At 39.4% G+C, this 12,624-nt stretch overlaps 2 protein-coding genes across 5 annotated transcripts in view; one reads left to right on the forward strand and one right to left on the reverse strand.

The window, feature by feature from the left end:
- FBXL13 (F-box and leucine rich repeat protein 13) overlaps window positions 1-11,686 on the forward strand; it is a 205,949-nt gene extending 194,263 nt beyond the window's left edge. For all 4 annotated transcript variants that reach the window (XM_015538250.2, XM_042964988.1, XM_042964976.1 and 1 more), the window contains 2 exons: window positions 1,246-1,409; window positions 11,376-11,686. In XM_015538250.2, the coding sequence (XP_015393736.2) occupies window positions 1,246-1,409; window positions 11,376-11,562 (351 nt within the window). In that variant the 3' untranslated portion in view covers window positions 11,563-11,686. The remainder of the gene's footprint in view (window positions 1-1,245; window positions 1,410-11,375) is intronic.
- FAM185A (family with sequence similarity 185 member A) overlaps window positions 1,319-12,624 on the reverse strand; it is a 90,168-nt gene continuing 78,862 nt past the window's right edge. Inside the window, exons 8-9 of the mRNA XM_042965053.1 lie at window positions 2,351-2,426; window positions 1,319-1,421 (exon numbers count right to left, since the gene is read on the reverse strand). Coding sequence (XP_042820987.1) covers window positions 1,400-1,421; window positions 2,351-2,426 — 98 coding nt within the window. The 3' untranslated portion in view covers window positions 1,319-1,399. The remainder of the gene's footprint in view (window positions 1,422-2,350; window positions 2,427-12,624) is intronic.

The following is a 12,624-nucleotide window of genomic DNA, read 5'->3' on the forward strand; positions in this document are numbered from 1 at the left end:
AGACTTTTCTACATAATTTCTTCAACTTTATATTAAGAACAAGAGCCAAGCCTCATGGCATGTTTTTTAGAATGTTCAAACATTTAAAATAAGAAATTAAATCCAGTTGGAAAAAAAATTCCTTTGAGGAAAGTAATCTCACTGATTTTACAGCAAGTCTTAGTACAGCTATGAATTCAAAAGCTAGACCTTGAGTAAATAAAATAATCTAAGAATGAGAGTTGAATTATCTCTGTATAACATCTGGACAAACTCTCAAGATATTGGAACCCTCAGCAGAATTTCTCAGAGTCAGATTCATGCAGTGTCTGTGGCTTCTGCTCTTTCTTCCCCTGCCTACAAACATCTGTTTCATCTACTTGTCCCCTTCCAGAACCATTTTACTCTACACACAAACCATCAGAGATGTCCAGATCCCTTCTCATGGCAATTTGACCTTGTCTGTGGTTTAACTTCAGGGAATATATATATTTTATAGCTTTGCAACATGTTACATTATTAAACTTAGTTTTCTAAATTGATGATGCCTTAGAGTGGATTTCAAGTTTAAAGCCAAATTCCATCACTGCGGCATTTCATAAATTGTTCATATTGGTGTGATGGGTATTACTAAGGAAATTTTGATGAAGTTACCCATCCAAAATAGAGAACTCTAATATGAAAGTTATAACAGTAAGATCACAAAGTCTATTGCTGCTACCTGAAACATAATTTTAGTGTTCTGGAAATAGTTAAATCACTAACGTGCGTTATAGGCCCATCATGTGACAAGCTGGGAAAGGTTGTGATTCTGTTTGTTATGGACTCAATTTTTGTCTCCTTCCCTCCTGCCCCCTACATTCATATGTTGAAACCCTCATTCTCAGTGTGACAGCATTAGGAAGTAAGGCTTTGGGGAACTAATTAGGCTTAGACTGAGGTCATGAGTGTGGAGCCACCATGATGCAACTACTGTCTTTATAAGAATGGGAAGAAATTAGAGCTGTCTCTCTGCCTTGTGAAGATACAGCATGAAAGTAACCATCTGCAAACCAGGAAGAGGGTCCTCACCAGACCCTCAATCTGTGGGCAATCTCATCTTAGACTTCTCAGACTCCATAACTGTGAGAAACAAATGTCTGTTGTTTAAATTACCCAGTCTGTGGTATTTTGTTACAGCAGCCCAAACTGACTACTAGTTCACTGTTCCTCCCTGGGATGGAGTTCATGGGAATAATCAGTACTTCACTTTGGCTGTGTGTTCAGATTACTGACTCAGCGATGGAGATGTTATCGGCAAAATGCCATTACCTGCACATTTTGGATATTTCTGGTTGTGTCCTGCTTACTGACCAAATGCTCGAGGACCTTCAGATAGGCTGCAAACAACTCCGGATTCTTAAGATGCAATACTGCAGACTTATTTCCATGTAAGTATGAACCTGAAACATGAAAAGCTTTGAGAACTACTTTCTGAGAAAACAGAATACATGACTATGGCATTCGTAATACATAGTGGCTCTCAGAGTTACAAAGTTTCATTTTAGTTTTTGCCTAATTGAAGCCAACATTTTGAGTTGAACCAGGGGAAGCTCTCTTCTAAAACTGTCTTTGTAGTTTCGTATCCCTTTCCCACTGGCCCTTCTACTTCAAGGACTTCTCCTTCCTTGACCATGCAGGTATTCAAAGCCTTAACTCTGCTCTTATAGAACTGTCACTATTCTTTCTTTACTCATCTCTCAAAATACTTCCAGTCAGTCAGTCTCCCCTAGGGGTTAAAAATAATTAGATTAAACCAGTTCACAATTAAGTATAAATTACTAACAGTTAACCCTAAGCCACATATCTCTCAAAGCTATTTGCCTGATGGTTGTTACTCATTTAGGGATTTCCCTTAGGAGCGAGGTCAGAGTAAAGCATTCTGGCTTGACTGCTACAGCCCAAGTGCTGGTTCCCTCAATCTGCAAAATGTTTCCACTGAAATAAAAGTTGGGGAAATGAGCAATATACACAGGTAGAAGTTCTCAGGTGTCTATCCCGTGAGGTTTTTTTTTAATTTTTGTTTTTAAGGTTTATTCATTTTTTCAGAGACAGAGAGACAGAGCATGAGTGGGAGAGGGGCAGAGAGAGAGAGGGAGACACAGAATCCGAAACAGGCTCTAGGCTTCGAGCTGTCAGCACAGAGCCCAACGCGGGGCCCAAACTCACGGATGGTGAGATCATGACCTGAGCTGAAGTCGGACGCTTAACCGACTGAGCCACCCAGGTGCCCTATCCCATGAGTTTTTAAATATAAAGCAGTTATTTGCTACATTGTGTAGTTGTTTTCCTATTGACTGAGAGTAAAAATGTGCAAGTAGTTTTAACTGACCTGATGAAGTTACCTGTAAAGTCTTCAAAATGAAAATTCTTGACCAAATCTTGAAGGTCTGGTTCTTTTCTGCAGGCTGGAAAAGTGAATACTAAGAATTAATATTATCAATTATCTAAACACATATATTTCGCAGAGGAACTTGCTTAATTAAGTAGCCCTGGCATGAGCAGAACCATGAGATCTGGTCACTTGAAGCCTGAGGAAGACAATAGTTCCTGATCCAAGGCTGTGTATGTTAAATTAAAATGAAAAAAAAAAAAAAAAAAAGGACACAAAAATTATTACTTGTAAAATAGGCACTGCCACTGGGACCAGTGGGCCCACAGGGAGGAAGGCAGCCAACTGAAGTGGGGTCAGAAATAAAGAAGCAGACCTTTGAAAATTTTTGAAGAGGAGTGGAGACCCAACCCTCCCTAATAAGTCTGGAGATGACTGATATGGGTATGATTAACTTCATTGAAAGAGGCTATCATGAAATACGGTCCTAGGAGTCCCTGTCAGCCTTGTCATATCATTAAACAGTGAACTTTGGGTAGATGGCAATGAATGAATAACATATTACACAAAGGAGTCTGGCTTCTAATCTTTTGATTACATTTTGATAATCACTAGTTTGGGGAAATAATATCACTGAACTTCTAATAAGTGGGATTTTAAGTAAGAATGAATGGAGACTTTCTGGCACAGGTCTCTCTGAACCTAATTATGGTATGGATGTTAAAGTGTGATAAATAATGGTGTTTGGTTAAGGAGACCCAAGATATCTAGTAATATCCTAATGTTGCCTGTGACGGGCCCACTCTCCTCTTGCAAGGTGACTAGGTAAAAAAAATATGTGAAGAAAACCAAACAAGGCAAAGTAAGATTTTACTAGTAGCTAGGCGTAACCACTAAAACTCAATGCGAAACTCTAATTAACTAGTTGGATCTATGAAAAATTCCTTTACCTAAGCTAGGACAGTGAAGGCATCTTTTATTTTCTACCACCAAGACTGGCTGTCCCTACCAGCAAGAAGCAGAGAGATGGTCCTAATGCTTAGAAGGGAACTGGCTTGTCTGTCCATCTCATCGTCTAAAAAGGCCAAACTACTTCAGTCTCCCTCATAGCCCCACCCCTGCTAAGCTCCAGCAGGAAAGAGGCCTAGAATGCTCTGATTCTATCTTTGTCTAGCAATAAAGAAGGGCAGTCCCCACAGCAGAATGGTTTGGAGAGTCCCAGCATTTGGACTAGTAAGGCTCCAAGAGTGCTTGTCTTGACTCCCAACTTCTAGGACAGGGTACTGTTTTTTAGCCAAGGAGCTCCCAAGATACCTGGTCCTGAAAACTTTGATTAGAGAAGTGGTAAGGCCTGGACACTTGCAGCTGTTTGGAGTCAGCTCTGAGGACTTTTTTTTTTTTTTTTTTTTTTTTTAATTATTTATTTATTTATTTATTTTTGGGACAGAGAGAGACAGAGCATGAACGGGGGAGGGGCAGACAGAGAGGGAGACACAGAATCAGAAACAGGCTCCAGGCTCTGAGCCATCAGCCCAGAGCCTGACGCGGGGCTCGAACTCACGGACCGTGACATCGTGACCTGGCTGAAGTCGGACGCTTAACCGACTGCGCCACCCAGGCGCCCCGTTTTGGTTTTTTTTTTTGTTTGTTTGTTTGTTTTTTAATTTCTGAGGACTTTAAAGCAGCTTCCTTCTCCGCTCAAATCCTTGGTGGAATTGGAAATGCTACACAAAATATGTGGCCCCTTCAAGACTCAAGTTCATAATGTTGTTTAATCCTTTGCTTATCTATGTTCACTCTGAAAAAGCATAGTTGTTTGCTCTTACCAGGGCTAATGTGGCTCCCTCAACTGCAGTGGCTATTTTGTCTGGGTGAAATGGAACATTTGGTAGTTGAAATAGAAGAAATTGTTCATACTTGGGAAGACGTTCAATGACTTTGAATCACAAAGTGTTGAACTTCCACACATTTGATTCCATTTGAACATGAAAATATTGTATGATATGGCTCTTAAAATCCAATTACTGCCATCAGAAGAAACAAATCACCCCATACTCAATGGAATCTAAAACTATTGCACAAGCTTTGCAAATCAAAGACGTCTGTCCCACTGAACTGGGGGAGTAGCAAACTCTTGGTCAATGAGAAAATTAGCTACAGCTCTTTTGCAAGAGAGCTTCCAGCATAAGATATGCTATCATTCTACTAACCCCAGAGCCTGAAGGGATCCCAAGAAGTGGTTCCAGAGCATCATGCTGAGATACAATCTAGGCTCCTTTAACTCAAGGAGAAACATGATCATAAACATGAAAAGAATATCTAGTTGTTTATATTTGAAACAATTGTGTACAACCAACATTTCAACGTATGGCCCTTTGTGGGAAAAACAAGAAAGGCAATACAAAGGAAGAAAAGCATAGTGGGAGAGAGGGAACAAGACCCAAACAATGGTCTCCACAACCCGATAGGGTTTGAACCACAAAGAGGTAAAAGAAACATTAAGTCTATACTTAGCAAAGAATAAAAGGACCTTTCTGACATTTTTGTGTCTGGAGTCTAAAACTTTCAACTCTAAAGAGATGAGTAGAGTCTTAGTGGCCTGGAGAGCCCAAACAGCAATAACAGAGATTTCTCAAAGGCCTCTGTAGCAGTTGCTGGCAGCATGGATTATTACACAGGCACCCTGAGAGATCTCTGTTGCTAGGAAATAAAACCTTTATCAGAGTTCTCTTCCCCAGCTCATGGAAAAATCTTTGGGGAAAGACCTTTGTGATCGGGAGCTGTATTAGTATGAAAAAATATATTGCTTAATAATTATTTTTTGCCATGTATTGTGTTAATCCTATTTTATGTTGACTCTCTCATCTAATCCTCATAAATACCCCATTACTATAAAAATGAATAAGGAAATTGGTTTAAACAGTGTAAATAAGACCCAAGGTCAAACAAATAAAAGGCAGAGCTATACTTTGTACCTAAGCATTACTATGTTGCTCTTTTGCCTTTAGCGATTCTCAAGCTTTTTTTTAAAGTTCAGACATTCAAGGGACTTGATCACTAAGGGGAGACATGTGTCCTATTGTACCCAATCTACTCACTGATGCATAAATTAGAGAGGCTGCTGATTACCAGCATTCTTTGTGTTGTCTCCAACATTCCCCCCTTTTTTTGCCTACTCAAGAAACTAGAAGGAAATGTGCGTGAGGGCAAGCAATATTTTTATAAGAATAACCTTGAATCCCCTATAATATATAAAAACCAAAAATCACCTACAAACTTCAGTACCTTATTATTATTAAACATCTAATGTTTCACAACTGTTTGTGGCATATCATTTTGAAAATCATATCCTAAATTAAAAAAATTTTTCTTTAATGTTTATTTTTGAGCAAGTGACAGAGTGCAAGCAGGGGAGGGGCAGAGAGAGAAGGAGACACAGAATCCAAAGCAGGCTCTAGGCTTTGAGCTGTTAGCACAGAGCTGGACATGGGACTCGAGCCCACAAACCACAAGATCATGACCTGAGCCAAAGTTGGACATTTAACTGACTAAGCCATCCAGGTGCCCCTGAAAATCATGTTCTATATTGATCCAGAGAAACCTGTTTCACCAGGTTAAATGAGTAATGATGACTACCACTGCGGCATACTGGATTCAGTTCCCAAATCATCTCCTACAATGTCCAAGGACCTGGGACTCACTTAGGTCCAGCCAGAGTGGAAGGTAGTCAAAGGATTCCATATGTACTCTAAGAAATTTAGAGTACACAGTAATTCCTAACTATACATTTTCTTTTCAATATTTCCTAGCTCCCATATATTGACCATACCAGATACCAAACTATTTTAAGAGAGAGAGAGAGAGAGAAAGAGAGAGACAGAGACAGAGTGAGTTCTTTTTGGCAGGAATATTCAGTTTCTAGATTTTCAAGTTCCCTGATACTTTTCAAAAGTGCGTGTGTGCAAACACACAGTAACACAGGATGTGTAAAAAGAGTTCAGAGATATTTGCTGCCAGTCAGCATGCTGGTCTGTTCTCTTGGCCAGGTCCTCAGCCTTAGGAGTCAGTCCATAGGAGGATGCCAAAGGTCTAAGTAAGGTGGTGAGGATAGCTAGTTCATGGGCTAAAGATTTTGTAAAAAAATTTTTTTTAATGTTTATTTATTTTTTGAGAGAGAGAGAGAGACAGAGTGTGAGCAGGGGAGGAGTGGAGAGAGAGAGGGAGACACAGAATCTGAAGCAGGCTCCAGGCTCCGAGCTGTCAGCACAGAGCCCAACAAGGGGCTTGAACTCACAAGCTGTGAGATCATGCCCTGAGCTGAAGTCAGATGCTCAACTGACTGAACCACCCAGGCTCCCCAATGCGCTAAGGATTTTCTAAAGAGTGGAGAGGACGTGGCTTTCAGAATAGTCTATACTGGTATTCAAATCCTAATAATAATCCCAGATTTGTTCCAGGTCAAATTCAGATTTTCAGTTTTTCCCTAGGACTACTCTTGCTGTGAAAGCACACATGCTTTAAGATAGGCCCTAGAAACACTCTAGACCACAGAAAGCCTTAACCTCCTGACATTTGAGACTAGGGGAAGAAGGGAAGGGAAGGAGGGTTTGAGACCTGATCCTTTGTTCCTCTCTGGTCTGTGAGCATCACCTCCAAAGATCAGGGGACCCTTGGATGTTTAAGTCTCAGTGCAGCTGACTACAGGTAGAACAAAGAGCGTTGCTTACCACTAAGAGCTAAGGTAAGGGTGGCAGGGAGCCAAGAAATAAGGGGTCGGCACTTCTAACCCTTATGTTGTTCAAGGGTCAACTGTATTTCAACAAGGGAGGACATTTTTCATAAGAACTTTATCTCCCGTGTTTCAGAAAAGGAAGGAAGATCCCTCCCTGCCCCAGCAACAATGCTCTGACCACTACTTGTAACCAATGAGAAACTGCCACAACCTCAAACTCTTGTTCTTTTCCAATAAACTTTTGTTGAAAACAGCCCTCCCCAATTTCCGCCTGAAACCTAATAAAAGCTGACCTTCCCTTTGTCTTTTTGGACTTGGCTATGGTTTACCATAGCGTGCTTGTCCCGAATTGCAATTCCTCTGCTATACCCAAATAAGCTGTTTTTTTTTTTTTTATCTTAAATAAAATTGCTCTTTAAAATCCTTAAAGTTAACAGCTTAAGGTAAAATTGGGCACTTCCCTCATAGCTAGTGCTCAATATGCAGCTCATTTTGATCTTGTCCCATCACATTGCATTTAATGAGTACTCTTCCCTATGCATTCCCTACTTTTTTTTTGTCTATACTGAGGATTCAGTATCCCCAGCTTTCTTGTTATTTTCTCAAACTCCCATTATTTGCCCTAATTATCATCTAATTCACTGTGGCTTGTAGCTGACTAAGGAACTGTATGACCCAATATTTATATGTTACCAAGTTTAGCGTTAAGAGTATTTATCCTCTTACCAGTTATCTAGAACTCTCAGAAATTATTGCTCTTCTGAGGCCAAAGGTTACATATACTTTGGTCAATTACTTACAAATCTTTTACTCCCCAAACTCATCCTTTTCCTAAAGGTCAAGACCATTGTTGCCTATAGTTGTAGTTGCCTTATCATCAGTAGCATTGAATCATTATCAACAACTGTTAACTACAGTATGTATGTCCAGAACAATGCAGTTTGGCAGGCAGAGGGCAAGTGGGTGTTGGAAATAGCAACCTAAGAATGCTTCAAACCTGCAGAAGATAAGAGACCTAAAGGGCTTCCTTGCTGGGATAAACTGCTGAAAGTGTCTTGTTTTGGCTGTCCTTTAAGATACAAAGAAATGGAATACACCCTTAAATAACTTAATACCTTATTAAACAAAAGGAAAACAATAAAGTTTATAATTATAAACAATTAATGCCATGAATTTATGTATTGGAAAGAAATTAATTCTATGATCAACTATTTATTTATTTATTTTTAATATAATTTATTGTCAAATTGGCTTACATATAGCACCCAGTGCTCATCCCAACAAGTGTCCTCCTCAAAGCCCATCACCCATTTTCCCCTCTATGATCAACTTTTTATAGAAGTTCAGAGGAGGAAGAGATTGGGTTTGGGTCTTTACAAGAGGTTGGATTGGTTTGAAGATTTGAAAGATGCATCAAGTTTAAATGGGCAGAGATGGGGTGAAGGGTAAGTAACAGTGAAGCTCTGTTGCCTAGGGTACTGCTTTACATTTGAAACTGATGGTGCCAATAATTTATGCTTCAGATTCCCTTAACATTTGGGATTATGCTACAGTAAGTACTTAAGGGAAAACAATCTCATGGAAAACACCTTCATAGACATGTCAATCTCAACTCCACAGAATTGGAAAGGGAGAATAATCTTTAGAAGAAAGTGGGGACAGCTAAAGATAGAACACTATTATTACTGCATAATGAAGTCCTACTTATATAAAGATTATATAAGAAGTTTCAAATGTAGGACCACACTTAAAAAAAATTAAAACATCAACAGAATGCAAAACTTCATCTTTGATCATAAAGTTATCATTTTCAAATTTGAGAATAAGTATTTCTCTAAAGAGAAGACACTTGTTTGCCAAGTTTTAGTCCATAGGATTGTTGGCTCAGAAGCAGAAATTAGTATAACTTGCTTTTACTCACACTTGTTCTTTTAAACTTGTGTGGTTTGTTTTTAGTTGTTTTTTTTTTTTTTTGCTTTTAGTTATTTTGTTTTGTTTTGTTTTGTTTTTTGTTTAGTTTTGTTTTATGTGAGTGCAAATATAGAAACCAAAAAGGAATGTGGTAAGAGATGTGAGTGCAAATATAGAAACCAAAAGTAATGTAGTAAGAGATGGAATTAGCAATGCTTTGGTTGTCTCCCTGTTGAGTTTCGTTATAATTATTTTAAGACATCTAAAATTTGGTTCAAATGAAACAGCATTTTAAACAACTGAGGTATCTCAGCCTTTTACCAATGTCATTGTCCTGCCTGAACTCCTATAGCCACTGAGCACAAATTTAACTCAAAGCATATGGGTAATACCAGCTTCTTTATGTTTCAAGACTTGCAAGTAATAACTCAATGTAATATTTGGCAATAGTGGGAAAAGTATCCCCTTCATGGGCAACTATCATTACTCATTTCTAATCCTACAAAAGTTGCCAATTACTCAATTTTTTTAAAGCACTGGTCTCATTGTTCTACCCTCAAAAAGACATGTTTTCAAGTTAGATTTATTTATTTTTCTGATGCTGTAATATTATGATTTATGAGAAACATATTTTGGTCATTTAGATACCAATATATATTTGGTCTTCCTTCATGGTTCCTGGCTCACAGCTCCCAAAACCCTTGGAATTTCCTGGGTAATAAGGGCAATGGTAACATCTTTTGTCATAATATTTGGTCTCACCCTCAGTTCCTGAAATTAGTTCAGAGACATAAAGATGAAAATAGGTGTCATGTTATTGATAACAAACTCTTTTCCACCACAACTGGGTTTATGTTAATGAGGTGACTTTTGGAAAGCAGCTTAGGATGGAAGCTGGTTGCTAGGGGAACGAACCAACAACGAGCATGGGGGTGCAAATTTCAGACCCATCCCCTGATTTCTTGGGGAGGGAGAGAGGATGGAGATTAAATCAGTCATCAATGGCCAATGATTTCATCAAGCATGACTACATAATGAAGTCTCCATAAAATCCTAAAAGGGTTTGGAGAGTTTCTGGGTCAGTGAATGTGTGTAGATTTGGGGAGTGTGCACCTGGAGAGGACATGGAAGCTCCTCACCCTTTCTCCACACCATGTCCTATATATCTCTTCCATATGGCTACTCCTGAGTTATACCCTTTTATAATAAACCAGTGATCCAATAACCAACATGGTTCTCTGAGTTCTGTGAGCAACTTTAGCAAATTAATCCAATCCAAGAAAGGGTTATGTTGGAACTCCTGATCTATAGCTGGTCAGTCAGAAGCCCAGATGACAACCTGGACTTGCAACTGGGATCTAAAGTGGAGGGCAGTCTAGTGAGACTGAGCCTTGAACCTGTGGAATCTGATGCTATCTCTGGGTAGACAGTGTCAGAACTGGGTTGCATTGTAGGGCACCCAGCTGCTGTCTAAGAATTGCTTGGTGGTGGGGGTGCCTGGGTGGCTCAGTCGGTTAAGCGTCCAACTTTGGCTCAGGTCATGATCTCTTGGTTTGTGAGTTCAAGCCCCAGGTTGGGCCCTGTGCTGACAGCTCAGAGCCTGGAGCCTGCTTTGGATTCTGTGTCTCCCCAACTCTCGGCCCCTCCCATGCTCACTCTCTCTCTCTCTCTCTCTCAAAAACAAATAAATGTAAAAAAAAAAAAAAAGAAAAGAAAAGAATTGCTTGGTGGTGGAAACCCACACTCACCCAATTTAAAATTGGGGTCCAGAACAACCTTTAGATGCCTTCTTTGCTTTCTTCCTTATTTCTTCCTAAGAAAGGCAGAAATGGTATTTTTAATCATTTTGGTCGCTGACACCTTTTGAGAGTTTGATGAGTCACAAACCCTCTCCTCAGAAAAATGTATATTAGACACAAAACTGCATGAATTTTCAGGGAATTCATGGACCTCCCTGAAGTTCACCCACATATCCAACAGGGATCTGGGGACTCTGGGTTATGAGCTCCTGCATGGTGGACCTTTGCAGGTTGGCTGGTTAGGATACTCCCTCATCAAAGAAACTGGAAATAAGAGCCAGAGGACTCAAGAACACTAGAGAGTGCCCTCAGTGTTCCTACTCCATGACCATGCAGTTTCCTTACCCATTCACTGTATCTGTTAATCTCTGAAATGGCTGAACCAGAGAGCTATGAGCTACTCAAGCTTTGGGATCCTGAATATTCACATAATTACCCATACCCTCCCTCTCGGTAAGGCAAGATAGTTGTGAAATTCATTCAACTTGTGACAGTTCTTTTAACTCCAAATTTGCTCTAGTTTGAAAATTCTACACCAGTAATTACTTCTGCAACTGGCTAATGCTAATCATTGTTATTGCAGGGAGGCAGCAAAGAGAATGTCATCTATAGTTCAGCAGCAGGAATATAACCCTGGTGACCCTCCACTTTGGTTTGGCTATGATTATGAAGGCAAGCCCCTTACAAGACAACATGAGATACCACCACCTAAAAATGTAGAATGGACAGTGACAGAGTCAACACACAGTAGTCAAGAGGAAGTAGTATGACCTTCAGCCTCAAGCAAGAAGAACAAAAAAATCTAGAACTTGGTAACTTCATTTGATGCAAGTATTTTCACTAGCTGGATCTCAACAGTGTGAACAACCAGCAAATCATCTCCTGATTTTTGTTCCAAATACAAATATTTCTAAATACATTATTAGTTCTTCTAATTGGTTTAATTGTGGTTTTTTTAAAAGCCAAATGAAGTATTGCTACACTGTAAATTTTCCACTTAAATTTACCTTAATCAAACTGATAGTTTTGATGAGATTATCAAATCTAAGGTTACAGTCATATAAAACAACCCTGAGAGATGTGATGTTTTTGACAACCATTTAAAAGCTTTTCTTTACAAAAGAAAGCAGAGATAGCCATAGGAGTCAGAGTAGGAGTTTGAGCCAGGGCAATGGCTTTAAGGATCTGTGATGATATATTATAAAAAATATGGGCATACATTTTTAAAGGAAACCAGGCTTTCTTGTTATTTCTAGACATTTAACAATAAGAACTAAATGCCACTTGACCCTGGACCCATCTCAACATTTGACTTAACAGTCAGGGACAAATTAAATAGAAACATGAACTATTTGTGACTAGAAAGGATGTCTCTGCAATGTTTCAGAAAGATCTCTTTTTAATCACATCTGCACTATAGAGGAATTTTAAAATATGCTATGCCAAAAAAGATGCTCTCCCTATTTTATGCTAGGAGATATGGGTTATTAATTGTGTACCTCCTCCTTATTACTAATTTTTAATTTTTTTGAGAGGGAGAGAGTGCATGCCCACAAGTGGGGAAGGGACAGAAGGAGAGGGAAGGAGAGACTCTTAAGCAGGCTCCATGCTCAGTGCAAAGCCCAATGCAGGGCTCCATCTCACAACTGTGAGATCCTCACCTGAGCCGAAATCAAGAGTCGGTTGCCCAACCAACCGAGCCACCACATGCCCACTCCTTATTAGTGTTAATAAGCTTTCATCTATGGATTTTTACCACTCTGGTAAAAGATAATAACTACAGAATTCAAGTGATCACACGGTGGTATATCATTATTTGATATTATGTGACA

The sequence above is a fragment of the Panthera tigris genome, chromosome A2, assembly GCF_018350195.1.
Source record: "Panthera tigris isolate Pti1 chromosome A2, P.tigris_Pti1_mat1.1, whole genome shotgun sequence".
Classification (NCBI taxonomy): Eukaryota; Metazoa; Chordata; class Mammalia; order Carnivora; family Felidae; genus Panthera; species Panthera tigris.